Here is a 21,678-nt window from a genome sequence, read left to right as displayed (position 1 = left end):
TACTGCTCAGTATTACTTTCTTTATTACTCTCCGTGGCACGGAGTCTTCCTGCTGAACACATCTTATCAAATGTAAAGAATGGAATGAATGACCTGGGACCTACCATACCTCTCACTATGACAGCATCTCTTGTACAGAGCAGATAAACTCAGTGTCAAACCATGAATAGATTCCAAACTCCAAGAAAGCAGAAAACAACAATCTATCCTTTGTAAGTAATTTTTTGAGATTAAAACCCCTTAAGAATAGTAACATAAAAATTGGCCCATTCCCTCCCTGGGCAGCTTTTCTATTAGGAAAGTGGATAAGAACAGCACTAACTGGAAGAAACTCTCAAACACCCCAACTGATGAGTGTAACTTTTAAAGACCCTTTAGAAACTAGAATATGAGATAAGATACCACTAAGATACCTTTAGATATCATTAAGAGTTGTGGGAAGTCAAGACATCATATTGTAGCAGAGTAAAATAAATATAATCTCAAAAAAAAAAAAAAAAAGCACTTGAAACATATAATTGGAACTATAGGATGCACTGGTTTCCTTAAAATAAACACTGCACTCACCTTCATCACAACCTGGCTTGACTCTGTGCAGGCAAGCGGACCCAGGTCTGGCTCAGTGACAAATGCTTCACACCAAGCCCACCTGAACCCTGAGTCCCCAGACCAGCAGCAACATACCTGCTCTGCCCCTTCATGACAACAGGATTTTCTCAGCTGCCTCACGGCCATTACAGACCACACACTTTACTAGCGATAACCATGGTGAATGCTTCTGTGCAATTTTAGAAGTCAACTACTCGGGTTTAGTTGTTGAATATGTCAGGCCTCAATGTTGAGAAAGGCAGATCTCAGGATTATCCATTCTGAATATCATGGTGTCTGCTTCCTCTGGCTGAGAATGCAGTGTTAATTTGCTAGAATAATTACAACTTCATCTCTTTTACAATTCCAGCCATCCAAGAGTATCAAACACTCCACCAGTACAACACAATGAGTGTTACTGGGTCAGCCAGGAAATACCACATCTTCCCTCCAAAATGTGCCAAAATATTTTCCTTGGAAACTTCTGGAACGACATCACAATTGTCTTTTTCTTTTGTTTAAACCAGGTGAAAGAAAAGTGAAAAGTGCCAGTCACCTAGTTGTGTCCAACTCTTTGCGACCCCATGGACTGTAGCCCGCCAGGCTCCTCAGTTCATGGGATTCTCCAGGCAATGACACTGGAGTGGGTTGCCATGTCCTTCTCCAGGGGATCTTCCCAGCCCAGGTCTCTGGCATTCCAGGCAGATTCTTACCTGTTTAAGCCATGAGGGACTTAAACACAAATCCACTCATTTAAAACAAATTGCATACACTTGGGCACCTACCTCTCAGTTTTGCCTACAAATTATCTTACATCTGAAGTTAAATGACCTCTTTCCATCTTCTGGGCCAGCATCTACATCCTGTCCATCACTGTCTCCCGGATGATGTCAATAATCACATAACTGATTATTGTGTGATTCACACCATGGGCTCCAGGCCACCATGAAGCTCTACCTTCACCTGACTGTCCAATTCCCTTCTACCAGAATAATCTTCCTAAAGCACAACTACCAGCATGTCATGTCCCACTCGAAAACCTTCAATGCTTCCTACTGCCTCCCGTACCAAGTGCACAAGCCTCAGCCCAGCACTCACTCTTCTAGGCTTATTGTCGTCGTTTTAACTCTCAGCTTCCCTGCGTGCACCCTTTCCTTGAAAAGAAAAGAGTCATAGTTTCTAAAAGAGCTAAGTACTCATATCTCCCTGTTGGAATTCTACTCAAATCTCTCTCCCTAGGACACACTGCACTTCGGCCCCTTCAAACCCACCACGGCCACATTCTGCCTTGCAAGGGCCTTTGTGCTCTGTCTTAGCGACCTCCCCGAGAGTAAGGACCAGGTCTTAGCTTCTTGATTCTCCTGATGCATGCTGTTCACTGCCATCTGTAATCCTGATGCTTTGCACACAGTAAACAACAATAAATGTTAGTTGAGGGAAAGGTCCAATGTGAGTCCTTTAAACCTGGGGGATGGACTTCCCGGGTGGCCCAGCAGCTAAGACTCCATGCTCTCAACACAGTGGGCCTAGGTTTGACCCCTGGTCAGGGAGCTAGATCCCACATGCCACATCACAGACCCACATTCTGCAGCTAAGACCAGGCATAGCCAAATAAACAAATGAAATAAATAAATTTAAAAACAACAACATCAACTACAAAAACCCTGGGGAAAGGACACCAGCGATCTCTAACAGTCAGGAATCAGATCTGCTCCTGCTGGCTGGGACATACCAGACCTTGATAAAAATAATGCACGTCACAGACTTCCCTGGTGGTCTAGTGATTAAGAATCACTACCTAAGGAGAGGACAGAGGTTCAGTCTCTAGTCTGGGCAGTACGATTCCACACGCTGCAGAGCAACTAAGCCTTTGAGCCACAACTCCTGAGCCTGTGCTCCAGAGCTTGCGAGCCACAGCTACTGCGCCCACATACGTTAACTACTGAAGCCTTTGCGCCTACAGCCTGTGCTCTGAATGCAACGAGAAGCCACCAAAATGAGAAGTCATCACACACAACCAGAGAGTAGTCCCTGCTGGCCACAACTAGAGAAAACCCATGTAGCAACAAAGACCCAACGCAGCCAAAAATAAATAATTTTAAAAAGAAAACAAGTAAACAATCATCTTTTAAAAAAACAATGCAAGTCACAACTCAGCAAGAGATGCATTACTTAATAATAAAGGCATCGTAACTAGTAATAGAGGCACATTTGGGGAAAACTGGAGAGAAAATGCTTTAAGGCATTAAAAATAAATAATCTTAAAAGGGAGATGGATGGGAAAATTCTGAAACATTCAGGACCATGGACACCAACTGTCAGACACTTCAGTCTCATACATGATACACACCCCTTGCTCATCGAGCTTGAGCAGTTGCTCTGAGACCTTGGGTGAGCTGGAGGCTTGCCTCAGGCACTGGATGCTGAGCTCAGGAATGACGTATTCCAGAACTTCTTTGAGCGGGAGCCCACGTGCAGTCCCATGCCTGGCGGTAGAGGGTATGGCATCTTCCAAAATTGCTCCTCTCAGCGTCGTCAGCTGTGGGCAAAATAGCACACACTGCAGTTAACCTCGACTCTTTAAAGCATAATGTTTCAATTGCCTTAAAAAAGGGAGGAAGAAAGAGAAGCCTCTTTTCTAAGTGAGTACAGGAGACTACAGTTCTCAGTCTGAAGAAGCAGATTCAACCTTCATCAGTCTTTACACAGAGGTATACAGAAGTCAGGAAGGAGCTGGGTGCGGCTGACATAACCAGATGTGCCCAAGGCATGAGGAGGAGGGGGCAATGCCCCACCAGGGAGACATAAAGACACACCCCCCGCAATCAGAGCCAACAGTGCTGCCGAGCCAGGAGCCACAGGGCTGGGCCAGTCACGGCCACCTCCTCCTCCTTCCCTTCCCTTTCCTTTCTCCCACGGTCCATCATCTTCTTTTCTTCTTTTTTTTTTTTTTTTTTCTGTATTTTCCCTTTTAATTTGTTTTCTTATTCTTTTCTGTCTTCTACTCTCCATGTTCTTCTATCTAACTTCCCACTGCTGACAATTCCTGAGGCTGGGTGGGGCCACTCTGAGACCCCTAGGGGCAAGTGACTCAGGTCCAAGAAGGCTCTTCCTCCCTATCTGGGACATGTCCTCATGGAGTCACCATTCTGACACAGCAAATCTAATCCCGGGTCTAATGTGCTGAGAAAGGAACCCAGCAGCACTGCCAGCCTAGAGGCCTGGCCCCCACCCCATCCCACCCCACCCTGCACTCTTGCTACAAAGCAGCCGCGGTAATGGAGGTCGCAGTGGCGCCTAGCATTTGCACAGTGCCCAGGGCACGCTGTCCAACAAGACTTTTTGCAGTGATGAGATCGTCCCCCCGCTGCACTGGCTGGCCCGGGAGCCATCATCCCCAAGTGGCTGTGAAGCGTGTGACCTGTTACAGGTGTGGCAGTGGAGCCATATTTCTTATTCAATTCCCTTCAATTCAAATAGCCACCTGTAGTTAGCAGCTACTGAACTGGATGGCACAGGTCCACAACTTAAATTATGCCATCTTCAGAGAGGGCTTTTTTCTCCTACTTATGGCCCAGAACCTGGGCCCAGGCAAGTAGACACCAAGTACTAGGCTTGGGCAAAGCCTTCGAGGGGCTCTCTGAACTCAGATCCAGGAGTCGCCAAAATACACATTCCCATCTAATTACAATGGTCAAGAGGATAAAAACTAAAGTGCAAGTCAGATCTGGTTCTTTACATAAATCAACATTCCCACCTACGTGCCTCAGTCATCTGTGTAACAGCCGCACTTTTCACTCAAAGCAAGACCAGTAGAGGAGTAACCTGGTTGCTGGTGGGAGGAAGTGTGGGTCCACAGAGCTCCTGGAGCCACAGACAAGCTCAGCCAACACTCACCTCAGGGGTGGCTTCCTGGTTTTCTGCATTTGATTCTAAAGTTGTTTCTCAACTTTGACCTGAATCATATAGTTCAGATCTGTCCTCTGCCTTATGCCCAAGAACCTTGCATTCTGATGATTTTATCCTTTCTGTCCTGTGAGATGGCAATAAAATCACTGCCACTTAACATCCCTCACAAGTTTGCAAATCTTTCACTCGGAACCAAATAGTGTAAGCCCTTTCAGTCATCCTAACTGGTGTGATCAACATTGCCAATAAAAGCAACACACTGTGGGAAACAACCCAAGCGGTGACCAGAGGTCCAGCCCAGGGCAGACGCCACGAGCGCCCAGTACCTCACTTGTCCTGAAAACCACTCGGTAGTTGAACTGGGGCCCTTCCTTCTCCTTGGGGTCTTCCACCTTCTCCCTCCGGACACTGACTGCCACAGGGCCGAGGTTCTCATCAATTCCAAAGTAGTTCTGATGCTCTGTGATGGAGAAAGTGGAGGCATGAGAAGAAGGAAGCAGGAAGAGGACGGGGATTTCGCAACTTGTGTATCTAGTCCAGAAGATGCATCAGGGTCTCTGGTGCAGGATTTCCCACAAATGTGATCAATTTTTTTGTCTCCAACTTAAATGCACTTTTCTTGTTTACTGCAAGAGGACACTTGCTTCACAATATTGCGTTGGTCTCTGCCATACATCAACATGAATCAGCCACAGGTATACATATGTCTGCCCCCTCCTGAACCCCCTTCCATCCCCCGCCCCACCCCACCATGCAGTGCTCTAGAACGGCACAAAACACTGGGTTGAGTGCCCGCCTGGTAGGTGACTATGAGGCAGCTAGCACTGGGACCTCCAAGGACATTCTTCCTAAGAGATGATCATTCGTCTCTCACTCACAGAACACTGTGTGCCAGACATGGTCCTGGCCGTGGGGTCAAAACCCAGAAAAACTCCCCTGTCATGAAGCATATATTCTAGAACGCTGCCAGTGACGGCAAGCTCAGCTCTGGGAGAAGCCCTTCTGGATGCATAAGTGAGCTCTGCTGAAAAAAGTATAAAAGCTTCACTCCAACCACACTTTTTAAGTGTCTTCTTCTGCAAGGACTCAGACTTAACACAACACTCAGATGTGGTCCAACCCATACAACACGGAGGGTGCAATTACCCAAATGTTTATTCATGCTGCTTCTCTGTTTTAGCAAACCTTCATACCAACAATCCATGCAAAGCAAGCGCTCCATGCAAAGCCCCAGGTGTTATTCATTTACTTCTTAATGAACTGCTGCCCAGTCCATTCTCCAAGGTGCGCACTTATAAAGCTGGTTTTTTTCACCCTGTATGCAAAATCACTTTAATAACCTCCCCCTTTTTTACTTTTATCCCTTTTCAATGTCACCTTAGTGGTTTGGGCCAATCTTTCTGATGTATAGTTTTCAGTTAAAAAGAAACATGCTCTATCACATGTTTGCAAGCTTGAAAAAAGCCATAGGTATTCCAAACTCTTTGGGTTATGCTAACATCTTCTGCCGCAGTAATTTCTGAAGGAATAAGGAATGTTATTCATAAAGTAGAAAACAGGTTAAGTTCAACGAAGAAAAACAGTATCACTCAAGGAAAACATTATCCAAAGCCACTAATGAACACTGGCTACATCTTCAAAGGCAGACCATTTACTTTTTACTTGCAACCAAATGAGATGAACACTGACAGACTTTCCTTCTGAACCAGTCAGGACTGGAAGCAGCAAGTCCCCTATTTCAGGGACTAAAAAGGTGAATTACTGCCTCGGTCCTGGGCTTATACAATAGGAAGTGAGTCTCTGTTTTTCATGAATACCTCATCCTTGTAAATTATGTACTGGTAACAGTCTGCTTAACTGTTACAAACATGCACAACTCCAGCAAAACTAAAAACGAATAAAAAATTATATAATAAATTAAAAATACATTGCAAAAAATGAATTATTTACCAACAATGAGTTATTTATCAACAGCCTGATGCATTAAGAACATATTTCAAGAATTACTTGCAAAAATGCTCAGATCAGTTTCTTGGTAGGCATTTGATAAAACCTGTGAACATGAATCAAAAGAAAGTCAGAGGCTTCCCTGGTGGTCCAGTGGTTAAGAATTCACCTGCCAATGCAGGGGACATAGGTTCAATCCCTGGTCCAGGAAGATTCCATATGCTTTCAACTTCTTTTTCAAAAAAAAAGTATAGCTAATTTACCATATTATGTTCATTTCAGGCATACAGCATAGTGATTCAGTATTTTTATAGACTTTATTCTATTAACAGTTATATACAAAATAATGGCTATAATTCCCTGTGCTGTACAATATATCCTTGTTGCTTATCTATTTCATCCCAAACAGCCCACATCTCTTCACCCCCTACCCTGACCCTCTACCCTTTCCTCCCCTCACTGGTTACCTCTAGCTTTTCTGAATCTGTGAGTCTGTTCTGCTATATATATCCAGTTGTTTTATTTTTTAGATTCTACATACCAATCAATAATTACTTGTCTTTCTCTGACTTATTTCACTAAACATAATATTCTTCAAGTACAATCACACTGCCACAAATGGCGGTGTTTCATTCTTTTTTATGGCTGAATAATAAAGAATGTACCCTTTCTTTATCCATTCATCTGCTGATGAACACGTAGGTTGTTTCCACGCCTCGGCTATTGTGCGCAGTGTTACTATGACCACCGGGGTGCAGGTGTCTTTTTGAACTATAGTTTTCTTCAGGTATATGCCCAGGACTGGGACTGCAGGATCCCATGGCAACTCTATTTTTGGTTTCTTGAGGAACCTCTATACTATTCTCCATACTGGCTGTATCAATCTGCATTCCCACCGACAGTGAAGGAGGGTTCCTTTTAATCCACACGCTCACCAACATATCCCATTTGTGGACTTTAAGGTGATGGCCATTCTGACTAGGGTGTGGTCATCTATCATTGTTACCTTGACTTCTCTAATAATTAGTGATGTTGAGCATTTTTTCACGTGCTGATTACCCATCTGTACTTCTTCTTTGGGAAAATGTCTGTTCAGGTCTTCCGCCCATTTTCTGACTGGGCTGTTTGGTTTGTGATATTGAGTTGGATGAGGTATTTATACGTTTTCATTATTGACCCCTTGTTGGTCATCATTTACAGATACTTTCTCACATATGGTAGAACGTCTTTTAGTTTTGTCAACAGATTCTTTTGCAAAAGCTTCTAAGTTTAACTCGGTTCCACTTGATTATATTTGCTATCATTTCTTTTGCCTCAGGAGACAGGTTCAGAAAAATACTGCTATGACTTATGTCAAAGAGTGTTCAGCCTGTTTTCTTTTCAATGAGCTTTATGGCCTGCAAGATTTAGGTCTTTAATCCATTTTGAATTATTTTTGCAGATGGTGTGAGGAAACATTCTCATCTCACTCTTTCACATGCAGCTGTCCAGTCTTCCAAGCACCAATTATTGACAAGACTGTCTTTTCTCCACTGTATATTGCCTCCTTTATCATAAACTACATTTGACCATAAATGTGTGGGCTTATTCCTCAGCTCTCTGTTCTGTTCCATTGATCTGTGTCTGTTTTGTGCCTGTATCATGCTGTTTTGATTGCTATCACTTTGTAGTATAATCTGACGTCTGGGAGGTGGTACCTCCAGCTTTGTTCTTTTTCCTCAAGATTGTTTTGGTAATTTAGGGGTTTTTGTGGATCCATAGGAATTTTAAAATTATCTGTTCTAGTTCTACAAAAAACATCATGGGTATCCTGATAAAGACTGCATTGGATCTGTAGACTGCTCTGGATAGCAGGACCATTTTAAAATCCTTCCAATCCAAGAGCACAGGATATCTTTCCATTTCTTTGTATCATCTTCAATTTCCATTTCTTTGTATCATCTTCAGTTTCCTTCATCAATATTTTATAGTTTTCAGAGTTAAGTTTACTCCTAAATATTTTATTCTTTCAGATGAAATTTTAGACAGGATTGTTATTTTAACTCTCTCTTTCAGTAGTTCATTATTAATCTATGGAAAAGCAACTGATCTCTGTATATTATCTTGTATTCTGAACCTTTGCTGACTTCACTTATTAGTTCTAATATTTTTAGGTAGATGTGGGGAGGCCATGACTGGGGAGAAGCCTGGGCTATGGGACGCAGCGGTGACCCCATCCCAGAGCCTGGGTAGGGCAGCAGCAGTCACCGCTGGCATTTACTCAAGCAGTACTCTTGCCTGGCAAATCCCATGGAGAGAGGAGCCTGGTGGGCTGCAGTCCATGGGGTTGCGAAGAGTCGGACACGACTGACCGATTTCACTTTCACTTTTCACTTTCATACACTGGAGAAGGAAATGGCAACCAACTCTAGTGTTCTTGCCTGGAGAATCCCAGGGACGGGGGAGCCTGGTGGGCTGCCATCTATGGGGTCACACAGAGTCGGACACAACTGAAGTGACTTAGCAGCAGCAGCAGCAGCAGCATCTTAGAAGCAGCCCAAAGCTCTTTGCAGGCTGCTTCACCACAGCTCACTCCACCAACCTGCTCTGTGGAGTAGACTATCTTCTGATGGCCTGTCCCCGCCACACACTGACCTCCAGCTCTGGGGGCGGAGCCATCCTCCAAGTGCAGGACCGTCCTGCCCATCAGTTAACTCGGGCATGCCTCGCCTTACGTGGCACCTTCCTCGTTTGTCCCTCTGCGGCTTTATGCCAGTTTTGTACTCCTTCACCATCAATTTTTTAGTGGTGTTTGGGAGGGAGAGAGAGAACATGTATGTACAAATGGCCAAGTTTAACTAGCATCCCTATATTCATTTACTCTTAAATATCTCTAGTTCTCTCCAATATTCTTGCCTGGAGAATTCCATGGGCACGGGAGCCTGGCATGCTACAGTCCATGGGATCACATGAAGTCAGACATGACTGAAGTGACTTAGCATGAGCATCTATAAGTCTAATGAGCCTGATAATCAGTTTCTGAATCTGAGCTTTCCTACTTATTACCTACTTAATAACCTTGGGTCAATCTTAACCTCGGCACCAACCCCCCACTCCAAAATATATATAGATAATCCATGTATCATCAATAACCTGAGAAAAGCATTATAGTTGAAGGCAGGAATCCTACTGACAAAAAATTCAGTGAAAAACAAAAAGAGAGCAACACAAAATGAACAGCATTATGGGCATTTTGATTTTTGAGCCCAACACAGCTTGAGTCAAACTGAAGGAGATTCATACTTTTAGTCTCAAAAAGTTAATCTGTAATCAGAGGTTACATTACATTCAGGATAGTCTTTTAAAGAAAGCAGTGGCATATATAATATTTTACTGAGTAATTTCTATCAGGAATTCTTTTTTTTTTTAAATATGTATATTACCCTTTCCACCAAAGATGGCAAATTATAGTAAGAAAAACATTTTTTTCCTTTGGGTTTACCTTTCCAAGCCATGCCCCACACTTGTTTTTGACTCTTTTCTCCATCTTTCACAGACACACACTATCTTTTTCTTCCCAAACTTCAGACTTTTTATTGTATTGGGATATAGCCGATTAACAACGTTGTGGTTGTTTCAGGTGAACAGCAAAGGGTCTCAGCCATACGTACACATAAATCCATTCTCCCTCAAACCCCCATCCCATCCAGGCTGGCACGTAACACTGAGGAGGGTTCCATGTGCTATGCTTATACAGTTGGCTATCCATTTTGAATATAGCAGTGCAGACACACGCTTCTGAATGCAAGGAGAGGTGACTTTTCTGCTGTGTACAACCACCACACCTTTGGACTCACCAGTTCTGAGTCCCTGCAGCTATTTTCTAAGGAATCTCTCCGTGCTAAAGTTTCACCAAGGAATACAGCAGGTTACCTGGATGTGTTTCTAAGGAAATACTATTATCTTCTGCTGCACACTGGGGCACTCTGTCTAGCTTTTACATAGGGCATTCCACATATCATGAAGGGAAGCACAGGAAAGGTGCTCCCTGTGTCTCCAGGAGGGAGCCGAGGTAACCCTCAAATGACACCTGGTCCCTTTCAGGACTGCTCAGCCTGCTCATGTGCATCACAAGAGCCTCGCCCTCTGTGGGACAGGACAATGAGCCCCGCACCCAAGGGGCCCATCTTCATCCCAAGCACCTGATTTCCATAAAACTGCTTCAAATAAAATCCTTCCTTGGCAGAATAGAAGCTGTGAAAAGACTGTGGGAAAGCTGAATGAAAATTCACATATCATCCAAATAAAAGGCCAGATTTAAAAAAAAATCGATTAACAACATTTCAGCGCAGGAAATGAGATTCAGGACATCGTTGTGGTGCACTTTGTTCAGTAAAGAAAAGAAAACATTCTAATTTGGAAGAGCTGTTTTTTCTTTTTTAAGCGTTATGCGGAACCTCAGTCCAAAGGCTGTTTCCAGGCACTGTCAAATCTTGGACGGCAGACGTCCTGGGTTCATCTCATGCACTGAAGAGGCGAGGATCCCAACGCTCCAGGCTGCCGAGGCCAGCATGTGAGAGAAGCCCTGCGCCTCTCCCTCACGAGGTTTCTCACCTGGTCACGGTGCCACCAGCAAGTCCACCAGAACCACGGGTGACTGGGTCGGGCCCCTTCCCCCTGCACTGGTCAGTATACACAGCAAAGCCTTCCTTTCATGGTTCTGCGCTTTTTCAACAGTCAGCTGATGATTTCACTGTCAGCTCACTGCCTCTCTGGGTTAAACCCATGGCTGCAGGTGACTGCTGTCTAATCTCCTACCTATGATGGAGCTTCTGTCATCTTCCCCTCCAAACCACTATTCAATCACCTCCTCTGTTCCAGGAGTTACACAGACATGAATAGGAAATGACAAATTCATAAATGAATGAAGGAAGAAAACAATAGGACCTGCTTTCACAGATACTTACAATAAGAATCAGAGAACCTCAAGGAACTTCAAACTCCCTGCTAATGTTTCATCGATTAAAGTTATTAAATTTGATGAGGAAAATGATGCTTTTTGGTTATATGAAGGCCCTTTTGACCAAAATTTAACCAAAGCATCAGTGAAGCTTAAAAAATCTAGTGTATTATAGTGAAAATAACAGTATTACGGATACCTAACATAAATTAACTCATTCATCTCCATACGTATGAGCAGGTATTCCCATTTCACAGAAAGTAATACTGAAGCTGACAGGTCAATGGCATGCTCAAAGTCAGAAGCCCGTGGGACTGGGTCAGGATGCAAGCCTAGGCAGTCTGGCTTTAGAGTTCTTTCACGTCAAGCAACTCAAGTGTGAACAAACGTATGGGTGCCAGCAGGGAGGATGGGGAGCAGGGATAGTTAGGGAGCTTGGGATGGACATGCACACACTGCTCTATTTAACAGGATAACCAACAAGCACGTACTGCACAGCACAGGGAACTCTGTTCAGTGTCATGTGGCAGCCTGGATGGGCGGGAGACTGGGGGAGAAAGCATGCATGGATGTGTATGGCTGAGTCCCTTTTTGTCCATCTAAAACTATCACACTGCTGTCAACTGGCATTACTTCAATACAGAATAAAAAGTAAAAAAAAAAAAAAAAAAAAAGACAACTCAAGGGTGACGACATTACTGTGAAGATTTAAATTATAAAAATCAACTCATACACGGTAAAATGAACACAACTTAAAGATGAGACAGCAAGCCTCTCCTGAATGTAAGGATGGTATCTTAGGAGACACAATTTTAAGAAAGCCTTGAATAAAAAGTGTAACTTGCGAAGTAAGGTAGATACCGATGAGTTCCTTTGATACCGTATACATTTTGGTATTATCCGCTATGAGAATGGGGAGGAGAAAGAAAATACTACAAGAGCAAGAAAGGGTTTCTGCATAAAAGCTGAGAGGGCCAGTCACTGCTGAGGGGAGGAGCTGTCCAGCTGTCCTTTAATTTTTTAAGTAGGGCAAAGAATGAAATTAATTTTGGATCTGAACAAATACAGGGTTCAGTTCAATTCAGTTCAGTCGCTCAGTTGTGTCCAACTCTTTGCGACCCCATGAATCGCAGCACGCCAGGCCTCCCTGTCCATCACCAACTCCTGGAGTTAAACTCATGTCCATCGAGTCGGTGATGCCATCTAGTCATCTCATCCTCTGTTGTCCCCTTCTCCTCCTGCCCCCAATCCCTCCCAGCATCAGAGTCTTTTCCAATGAGTCAACTCTTTGCATGAGGTGGCCAAAGTATTAGAGTTTCAGCTTTAGCATCATTCCTTCCAAAGAACACCCAGGGCTGATCTCCTTCAGAATGGATGGTTGGATCTCCTTGCAGTCCAAGGGACTCTCAAGAGTCTTCTCCAACACAGTTCAAAAGCATCAATTCTTCAGCGCTCAACTTTCTTCACAGTCCAACTCTCATATCCATACATGACCACAGGAAAAACCATAACCTTGACTAGATGGACCTTTGTTGGCAAAGTAATGTCTCTGCTTTTGAATATGCTATCTAGGTTGGTCATAACTTTTCTTCCAAGGAGTAAGCGTCTTTTAATTTCATGGCTGCAGTCACCATCTGCAGTGATTCTGGAGCCCAAAAAATACAAGTAGGTGGGTTTTAATAAGTTACCAGGTGGAGAAGGAAATGGCAGTGTTCTCCAGTATTCTTGCCTGGAGAATCCCAGGGATGGAGGAGCCTGGTGGGCTGCTGTCTATGGGGTCGCACAGAGTTGGACACAACTGAAGTGACTTAGCAGCAGCAGCAGCAGCAGCAGGTACTCTGAGACCTAATGTTCCAAAGACCCTAATTTCCAACTTTATTGTACCAGTGTTACCACAAATAAGTTCATGTGACCTAAGCACAGTGCAGCCAAACAATCCAAAACTCTGAGTTTGGGATACAGGTTTACTGCAGTGCCATAAGGAGACGAGAGGCCTGTGCTCAAAAATTCCTCAACTCCCCCAAAGCGGTTTAGAAAAGCACTTTTAAATGCAAGGTGAGGGAGAGGTGCGGTTAGTTGTAAGCTTCTCGGGGTTCAGAATCCTTTGTTGTTACAGCCGTCCACATAGGTCAGATCATGATGTTCCTGCAGACTTCCAGTGAGACAAACACTATTCTCTCTTCTGCAACTTTTTATCTCCATAGGGATAAGAAAGCATAATACCCTTAAAGATCAGCACCTCCAGAATGGACTCTCCTGTATATTCCAGGCTTTAGGTACCATTCTTAATTTGTAGCAAAAGCAATAGTATACGAAGGTTAAAGTAAAAGAAACAAATCTAATATGGGGACAGATTTATTCTTCCTTGTCACACCAGTACCAAAATGCAAGGAAGTTTTCCCAGTTAACTGCCACATTGGTCAAGCTATACAGAAATATTAGAGTATTAGTACCTCATCCAAGAGAACTATGAGAGCGTTACTCCTCAGCAGCTGACTGAGAACATGCCTGAGGCCAAAGGATGGATACGATGAACTAGCACACAGCTCTAAGGCGCTGCAGTGGGCGGGGACTGTGACCTCCCCAGCACAGTATGCATGTTTCTCCAGCCACGGCCCCCCCACCCCATCTGCCACACGGAACCCATATGACCGTAACCCACAGGCTGAATCCCGGCTGTAGCTGGGTGATTCCTCCTTGCTAAGAGCCCCTCTGGACCTCAGTGGGAACTCTGTGGAGGCACTGGCCAGGCACTGAAGTGAAAAACTGAGCTGACTGTGTCCACTAAAGGAGGAATTTGCATCTTAGAATAGTATTATTGTTAGGTGGTACTCAGTTCACCCATATGAATATAATAGTGTTCAATTCCCTATTAATTCTCCTCAGTGACTGTATAAAACCAGAAGAGGGGGGAAAAAAAGAAGCCACCAGGCATGAAATTCAAAGCAAATGCAGCCATGCATCGCTCAGGCATGGGGTTCATTTCATATGTAAAATTATCCTCATGCCCACAACTGCCACATTAGTGAAACTCAAGTGACTGTGTTTGGAATGGAGTGGTAGACTTCACCAGATACCTTTCCCTGGGGCCCACTCGCCCATCTGGTTCTCTCTACTTTTTCCCCATCTTTTAACAATTAAAAGACTGCCCTTTAACTGCTGTACCAGAGGTGGGGATAACAGTTCCTTTTCAGAGGAAAGTCTCATATATTTATTTAAGAACTCTTGGGAGGACAAGAATGCACAGAATGTAACAGGCAGTGCTCTAAGCCCTTTCTTTATAGATTTTTTTTTTTAAATGATCCCATTTTGTAGATGATTAACTGAGGTACAATGAAGTTCAAGAATTTGCCCCAAACTGAGTTGGGATGTAAACCCAAGAGCCTGATTTCAGTCTGTGCTCTTTCCATCAAGATAGGCCAACTCACTGCCTAGAAGGGAGGGGAGTTTGGGGGAGGATGGATACACGTCTATCTATGGCTAAATCCCTTTGCTGTTCACCTGACACTATCATAACACTGCTAATCGGCTAAACCCCAACACAAAATAAAAAGTCTTCTAAAGAAAGATACAGCACAGTCACAGGCCCCAGCTACCAGAGTGGACAGACATCTCTGCCCACTGGAAAAAAGAACCCCACTGCCATAAAACCATCAGCTGATAGCAAGAGGGGCGAGTGAGCAGTCACACATATTCTAGAAGAATCCTTTCTTACTATGTGCTCATTCGGCAGACGTACAAAACAAGTATGACTCTTCAGTTAAAACATCAATGACAAAGACTGCCATCAGAGAAAAGGGTAAATTCACATAAATCAGGGTAAGCGTAGTTTTAAAAATAAGTGAACTTAAAGATCAGCTGGAGGTATGATAGACCCGCTGGGCAGGGCTGGGCCAGACATAGGAAGGGCCTTCAGAGCTGAAGAGCTGGTATCTTAAGGTGTGATAGTGAAAGTGAAGTTGTTCAGTCGTGTCCGACTCTTTGTGACCTCATGGACTGTAGCCTACCAAGCTCCTCTGTCCATGGGATTCTCCAGGCAAGAATACTGGAGTGGGTTGCCATTTCCTTAATCTGACTTCATATTGGAACTGTTTCTTTTACTTTAACCTTTGTACCCTATTGCTTTTGCTACAAGTTAATAATGTTGCCTACAGCCGGACATATACAGGACAGCCCATGCTCAAGGCTCTGACGTTTGACTATACAACACTTCCCCATTCATTTCGCGATTAGAGAGAATAACATTTATCTTGTTGGAGGGTTACAGGAATGTCGCGATCTGACAAACCCGGACGGTGCAAGGACAAAGGATTCCCACCAACAAGTTTACAACAGCCAAACACCCCTCCGTCACCTTTCAGTATTAGAACACCCTGAATTCCAACTCTAGTTAAGACGGATCTTTAGGACACTAGTCTGTCTTCTCAACCCTCTGGTTTTCTGAATAAAGTCACTATTCCTTGCCCTAACAACTTGTCTCGATTTGTTAGCCTGTCGTGCAGTAAGGTGTATGACCTTGGACTCCACAACGGGCAGCAATGGACTTTGGAAAAGCCAGGAAATACCCTATATTGTTGTATGGATACGGCTTTTGTTGGATACCTGGTCTACTTGGAAACAGCTAAACACTGTTTTCTGGAAAGTTCCAACCTTTTTGAAAAGAATTCCAATCTGCCTACCCCTAAGAACTCTTGTAAAGCTAAGATGGGAAGGGGAAACCGAAGAAGTTCTCTGTCATATTCAGGAGCACATGGTGGAGCTATAAACACTAGGACCCCTAAGAACCAGGAAGAGGGGAGAAAATGAGGACAACTAAGAACTCATTCACTACAGAGTCTGCCCTGTAAACCCACCAGCTCCTCATGAAGGACTTCCACAAGATACGTATTTCTTTCATTGCACTTGTCACCAAAAATCGTAAGAACAAAATGAGCAGGGCACAAACGCCTCCTTCAGAGAGTTCAGTGAAGGTGTGGGGGCCACAGCACCAAGGACATCCCAAAGAGTCCCTCAGCTTAACCTGAAGGTTTCAAGGGGTGGGGGAGATTGAAAGGGGATGTCTTGTGCGTTTCAATTCAGATAGCAGAAATAGCAAATCCTACAGCTTGACAATCCTCCTGCCTCTCAAATTTGAGAAAGATACTCATGGCATGTATGTACAGGAAGGGCTACAAAACTGACAGCTTGTTAGCTTTCACTCTGTTTTAAACAGCGGAGTCAGCAGTTGGCAGACTCTTAATGGGAGGTGGATAAAGTAACAACAACCTGTAGGGGTGGTACTCAAGAATCATATTTGTTTTTTCTTTCTTATTTTAAAGATTCTGATTGTAAATATATCATGTGAATTTATAACTTAAAAATTTTTTTTAATTGGGTAGACGATTAAAAAATTTTATGATTTACAAAAAGTTGCAAAGATGGGAGAGTTCTCTTATACCACTCACCCAGCTTTCAAGCTGTTAACATCTTCCATGCGTTGGTTTATTTGTTCAATTAATGAACCAATAGTGATACGTCATTATCAGCTGAAGCCCATAGTTTGCTCAGATTTTCGTACTGTTTACCTAATGTCCTCTTCCTGCTTGAGGACCCTACTTAGGACGCCACGTGACACTGTCACCCTGTCTCTCCAGGCTCCTCTAGAGTAACGGTTTCTCAGACTCCCCTTTTTTCATGCCCATGGCAGTTTTGAGAAGTACTGGGCAGGGATTTTTCTAGAATGTACCTCAGCTGGGATCTGTTTAATGTTTTTCCCTAAACTGACTGAGGTTATGTGTTTGGAGAGGAAGATCACAGAAATGCTACTCCCATCACATCAAGGGTATAACTGCCCACACGGTTTACGGCTGTTGATGCTGACCTGGATCACCTGCTGGGGCAGTGTTTGCCAGACTTGTCCCCTCTTCCCACACTCTGTCCTTTGCAGGTGAGTGAGCACAGCCCACATTTAAGTGGAGAAGGGGAAGGCTATGACTTAAATTTTTATAATTTTCAAAATTTTATAAAATGTAAACATTTTTATAATAACTTGCTTTTCAAATAAAGATCTATTATTAAAATGAATATTCATCAATATATTTTACATGAGTAGCTTTATAGATGTAAGACATAAATGTCTATTTCTGTGCTCCTGTCAAGTTCATAGGTCTTTTTTGTTTAAAGTAAAGCAAATACAGTCATTAACTCTTCTGCCCAGGGCATGGCTAGCAAACACCTGGCATCTCCCCATGCACCCACGGGGGATAAATCACTGACCATGACTCTTAGCGTGCTAATGAGCTCTGTACACAATGACAAAAGTGTCCATGAAGGAAGCATGGGCACCCAAGGCAAGCTCCACAGCACCCAGTGGAAAAGGTTATATTTACATGTGTTTATCTGCAAAAGAAAAGGTCTAGCAGGATAAAGAGGAACCGTTCCCGGGAATTCTCTCTCACGGACTAGAGTAGTTTTCTTTCTTTTTCCTTTGCTTCTCTACCTCTTCTTATTTTCCCACAATGATCATACAACATTTATATGCCATTTAAAAATTATAAACCAAAAAAGCGTATTAAAAAGCAAAGATATCACTTTGCTGACAAAGGTCCGTACAATCAAAGCTATGGTTTTTCTGTGTATAGATGTGAGAGTTGGACCATAAAAAAGGCTGAGCACCCCAAGAATTGATGCTTTCAAATTGTGGTACTGGAGAAGACTCTTGAGAGTCCCTTGGACTGCAAGGAGATCAAACCAGTCAATCCTAAAGGAAATCAACCCTGAATATTCATTGGAAGGACTGATGCTGAAGCTGAAGCTCCAATACTTTGGCCGCCTGATGCCAAGAGACAACTCACTGTAAAACACCTGATGCTGGAAAGACTGAAGGCAGAGGGAGGAGGAGGCAGCAGAGGGTGAGATGGTTAGATGCTATCACTGATCCAATGGACAGGAATCTGAGCAAACTACGGGAGACAGTGAAGGACAGGAAGCCTGCTGTGCTGCAGTCCATGGGGTCGCAGAGAGTCAGACACGACTTAATGACTGAACAACAACAACAACAACCTCCCCCACCAAAAAAAAAAAGAATAAATATTGTCAATCATAGTATTTTACCCCACATTCATAGAAACACACGTTCCCAAAGCAAACATGGGGCCCTCCCAAGACAATGCTCCCAAAGGCTCAGACACAATTCTGTCATTTTTCACTTCACTCCTGAGTCATCAAAGAAGTGCGGCTTTATCCTTCTATTTGACCTCTGTTCACCCCGAAGTGACTTATTTCACCTTCTGGAGTCATTCTTGTGTGTGTGAGCTAAATTAAGGCTTTGGACAGCTTTAGAACTCATGAGCAACTCTCAGGTGCACAACCACCTAAACAGCACAGGACACACAGAGCCCACAGCCTGTGTGCTGAGCGAGTGGCTGCGGCTCCAGCCGCACTAGGGACAGCCAGTTGCTCTCTAGTGGTGCTACATGGCTCAAAGCCCCCAGGGGTCTGCTGTGTTCCAAGGAAAGCTAAAGGGAACCGATTCAAATGCGTTCTTTTTAATGGCTGAGTAATACTCCATTGTGCATATGTACCACAGCTTTCTTATCCATCCATCTGCTGATGGACATCTAGGTTGCTTCCACGTCCTGGCTATTATAAACAGTGCTGCGATGAACATTGGGGTACACGTGTCTCTTTCAATTCCGGTTTCCTCGGTGCATATGCCCAGCAGTGGGATTGCTGGGTCATAAGGCAGTTCTATTTCCAGTTTTTTAAGGAATCTCCACACTGTTCTCCATAGTGGCTGTACTAGTTTGCATTCCCACCAACAGTAGGGTTCTCTTTTCTCCACACCCTCTCCAGCATTTATTGCTTGTAGACTTTTGGATCGCAGCCATTCTGACTGGTGTGAAATGGTACCTCGTTATGGGAACTCATGTACACCCGCGGCGGATTCATGTTGATGTTTGGCAAAACCAATACAGTATTGTAAAGTAAAATAAAGTAAAAAAAAATTTAAAAAGCACAGAAAACCAAATAAAATTTTAAGTTGTGAATACTAAATAAAACTTTTGGATGTATTAGGAAAAAAAAAAAAAAAGCTAAAAGGAGTTCCCCCACCAAGTCCACAGCAGGAATCTCCCTCCATCCAGGGGGCCTTAGCTCCCAGGAGGAAACCATAAGTTCACTAGTATTCCATGATGCAAACAGCAGCCTAGCCCAAAGCAACACGGTCAGCGCCAGTAGAAGGAAGGGACATTAGGGAGCATTCACCAGGCTGGCTACAATCCCCATGCTCTTTCAAAAAGCTGCTTCACTGAAGGCTACAGACGGATTTGCCCAGACAAGCAATGCTGCCCACAGGGCACCACGGCAGGACACCCCCCTACATAAATCCTTTTGCAAAGCCATTCGGTGACTCTGTGTCACAGGAATACATGTCGGCACAAAACACAGCCATTTCATGTTAACTGCCCAGTAGAGAGTCCACCGCCTTAGAGATGGGGTGGACTCTAAGAGATGGGGTCTTTAAACCTCTCCCAGAGACTGGGAGCCATGTCATTCTTTTGAAAATGAAGTTTCACAGAGAACAATGAAGAAATCATGAAGGAAATAAAAGGCATTTTGGAAAGTGTCAAAAGATTCTGTGACAGCCCTCTTCCAAAGAGAACAACTGAGCGAAGGGAAAAGAGAAAGGGGAAAGAAAAAAGCTACCTGCAAAGACACCCTCCCTATCTGGGCCAGTCTGCCCTGCTCCTGAACAATGCTGTTCCTCCAACGTGTGACACGTTGGGGGTTATTCCAATGGTTGAAGCTGGTATGAATCTGGCTTGATGCAAAAATGAGGGGAAATCATTAATTCAATCATTGCACTTTATCTGGCAGACACATGCTTTTAAGCATGTGGTCCTTGGAAAAAGCCTGGCTCCATTCCCACACAGAGGAAGCCTTAGCCACCTGGCCACCAGAAACCCAGCCTGCTGCCTCTGTCTTTAGTACTTAATAGCTGGACAGAGAGACCAGCCAGAGCATCAGCAGCTACTATTGCAGCTGACTGCATTTTGAGGTCACATGGGCCCACAGGAAAGAGCTAAACATAGGAGGAAGCAAGCACCGTCCATGGCTACATGACCGCGCTGAGCAGCAGAGCTGGGCAGGCTGCTTCTGTCTCCTCCTGCTCCCTCCCGGCCCCAGGCCCCATTAGCGGCAAACAGCCAGGGCGTCCAGTACGGACCGCAGCGCAGGAGAGGAAGGGCCTCGGCGGTGGCTGCCCAGCTACCCCATTGTGCAGGCTTTGCTGAGCAGGCTAGGATTTAGCTGTCTGGCTCATTCGCAGACCCAGGGGGAGCCCAGCAACCCCGAGCTTTCAAACCACACGTCTACGCTGACCTACAACTCACCCAAAGGTCCTCTGTGCTCAGATTTTTTTCTTTTTTATGTTTTATCTCACACTCAAATCCACCAAGTTTAATGGTGTCATTCCTAAAGTCCAAGAAAATCCTCAGGAGCAAGTCAGAAAAAGTGGAGAAAATAAGCCACTCACAGACAGCTCTTTCTAATCATCAGGAAGTTACAGTAAGAGTTCAAGAGAAAAACTACAAAAAGCAGCTAGAGGATCAAGAGAATCTGGCAAACGTAAATCATCTCTTGGAATAGACCCTAAGGACATTAAATGGATCAGAGGGTGTCAACCTTGGGTGCAGAAAACCTTGGTTTTTTATTCTGTATACACTCTGTAGACTTACTACACTAAGATATGCAAAGGAATGCAAATGAGATGCCAGCAGTAAGTATCTGTATAAATTTGCATCATACATAAACACATGTATATCCTTTTTTCACATCCTGATGTTTTAAAGGGTGAATCACAAAAACTACTTACTAAACTCAATTTGCCAGCATGACTCACTGCTTAAGGATTTCAGGGTGTAATAACTCTAAGAGACTATTTTATCACTAGCACTGACAGCCATAGCTTCATCAATTAAAAAAAAAAAAAATGATCTTAAGCAGGAAGTCTACTTCTCCATGGTTCAGTTCAGTCCAGTCACTCAGTCGAGTCCGACTCTTTGCGACCCCATGAATCGCAGCATGCCAGGCCTCCCTGTCCATCACAAACTCCCGGAGTTCACTCAGACTCATGTCCATTGAGTCAGTGATGCCATCCAGCCATCTCATCCTCTGTCGTCCCCTTCTCCTCCTGCCCCCAATCCCTCCCAGCATCAGAGTCTTTTCCAATGAGTCAACTCTTTGCATGAGGTGGCCAAAGTACTGGAGTTTCAGCTTCAGCATCATTCCTTCCAAAGAACACCCAGGGCTGATCT

General features: G+C 44.1%; 1 protein-coding gene across 6 annotated transcripts in view; it reads right to left on the bottom strand.

Moving 5' to 3' along the window:
- Positions 1–21,678, bottom strand: part of SIPA1L2 (signal induced proliferation associated 1 like 2) — a 242,677-nt gene that overhangs the window by 90,875 nt on the left and 130,124 nt on the right. For all 6 annotated transcript variants that reach the window (XM_018042332.1, XM_018042336.1, XM_018042333.1 and 3 more), the window contains exons 4-5: positions 4,824–4,957; positions 2,939–3,127 (exon numbers count right to left, since the gene is read on the bottom strand). In XM_018042332.1, the coding sequence (XP_017897821.1) occupies positions 2,939–3,127; positions 4,824–4,957 (323 nt within the window). The remainder of the gene's footprint in view (positions 1–2,938; positions 3,128–4,823; positions 4,958–21,678) is intronic.

This window comes from Capra hircus, chromosome 28, assembly GCF_001704415.2.
Source record: "Capra hircus breed San Clemente chromosome 28, ASM170441v1, whole genome shotgun sequence".
NCBI classification, from domain to species: domain Eukaryota; kingdom Metazoa; phylum Chordata; class Mammalia; order Artiodactyla; family Bovidae; genus Capra; species Capra hircus.
Note: the sequence above shows the minus strand (reverse complement) of the source record. Positions and strands in the feature narration are given on the sequence as shown.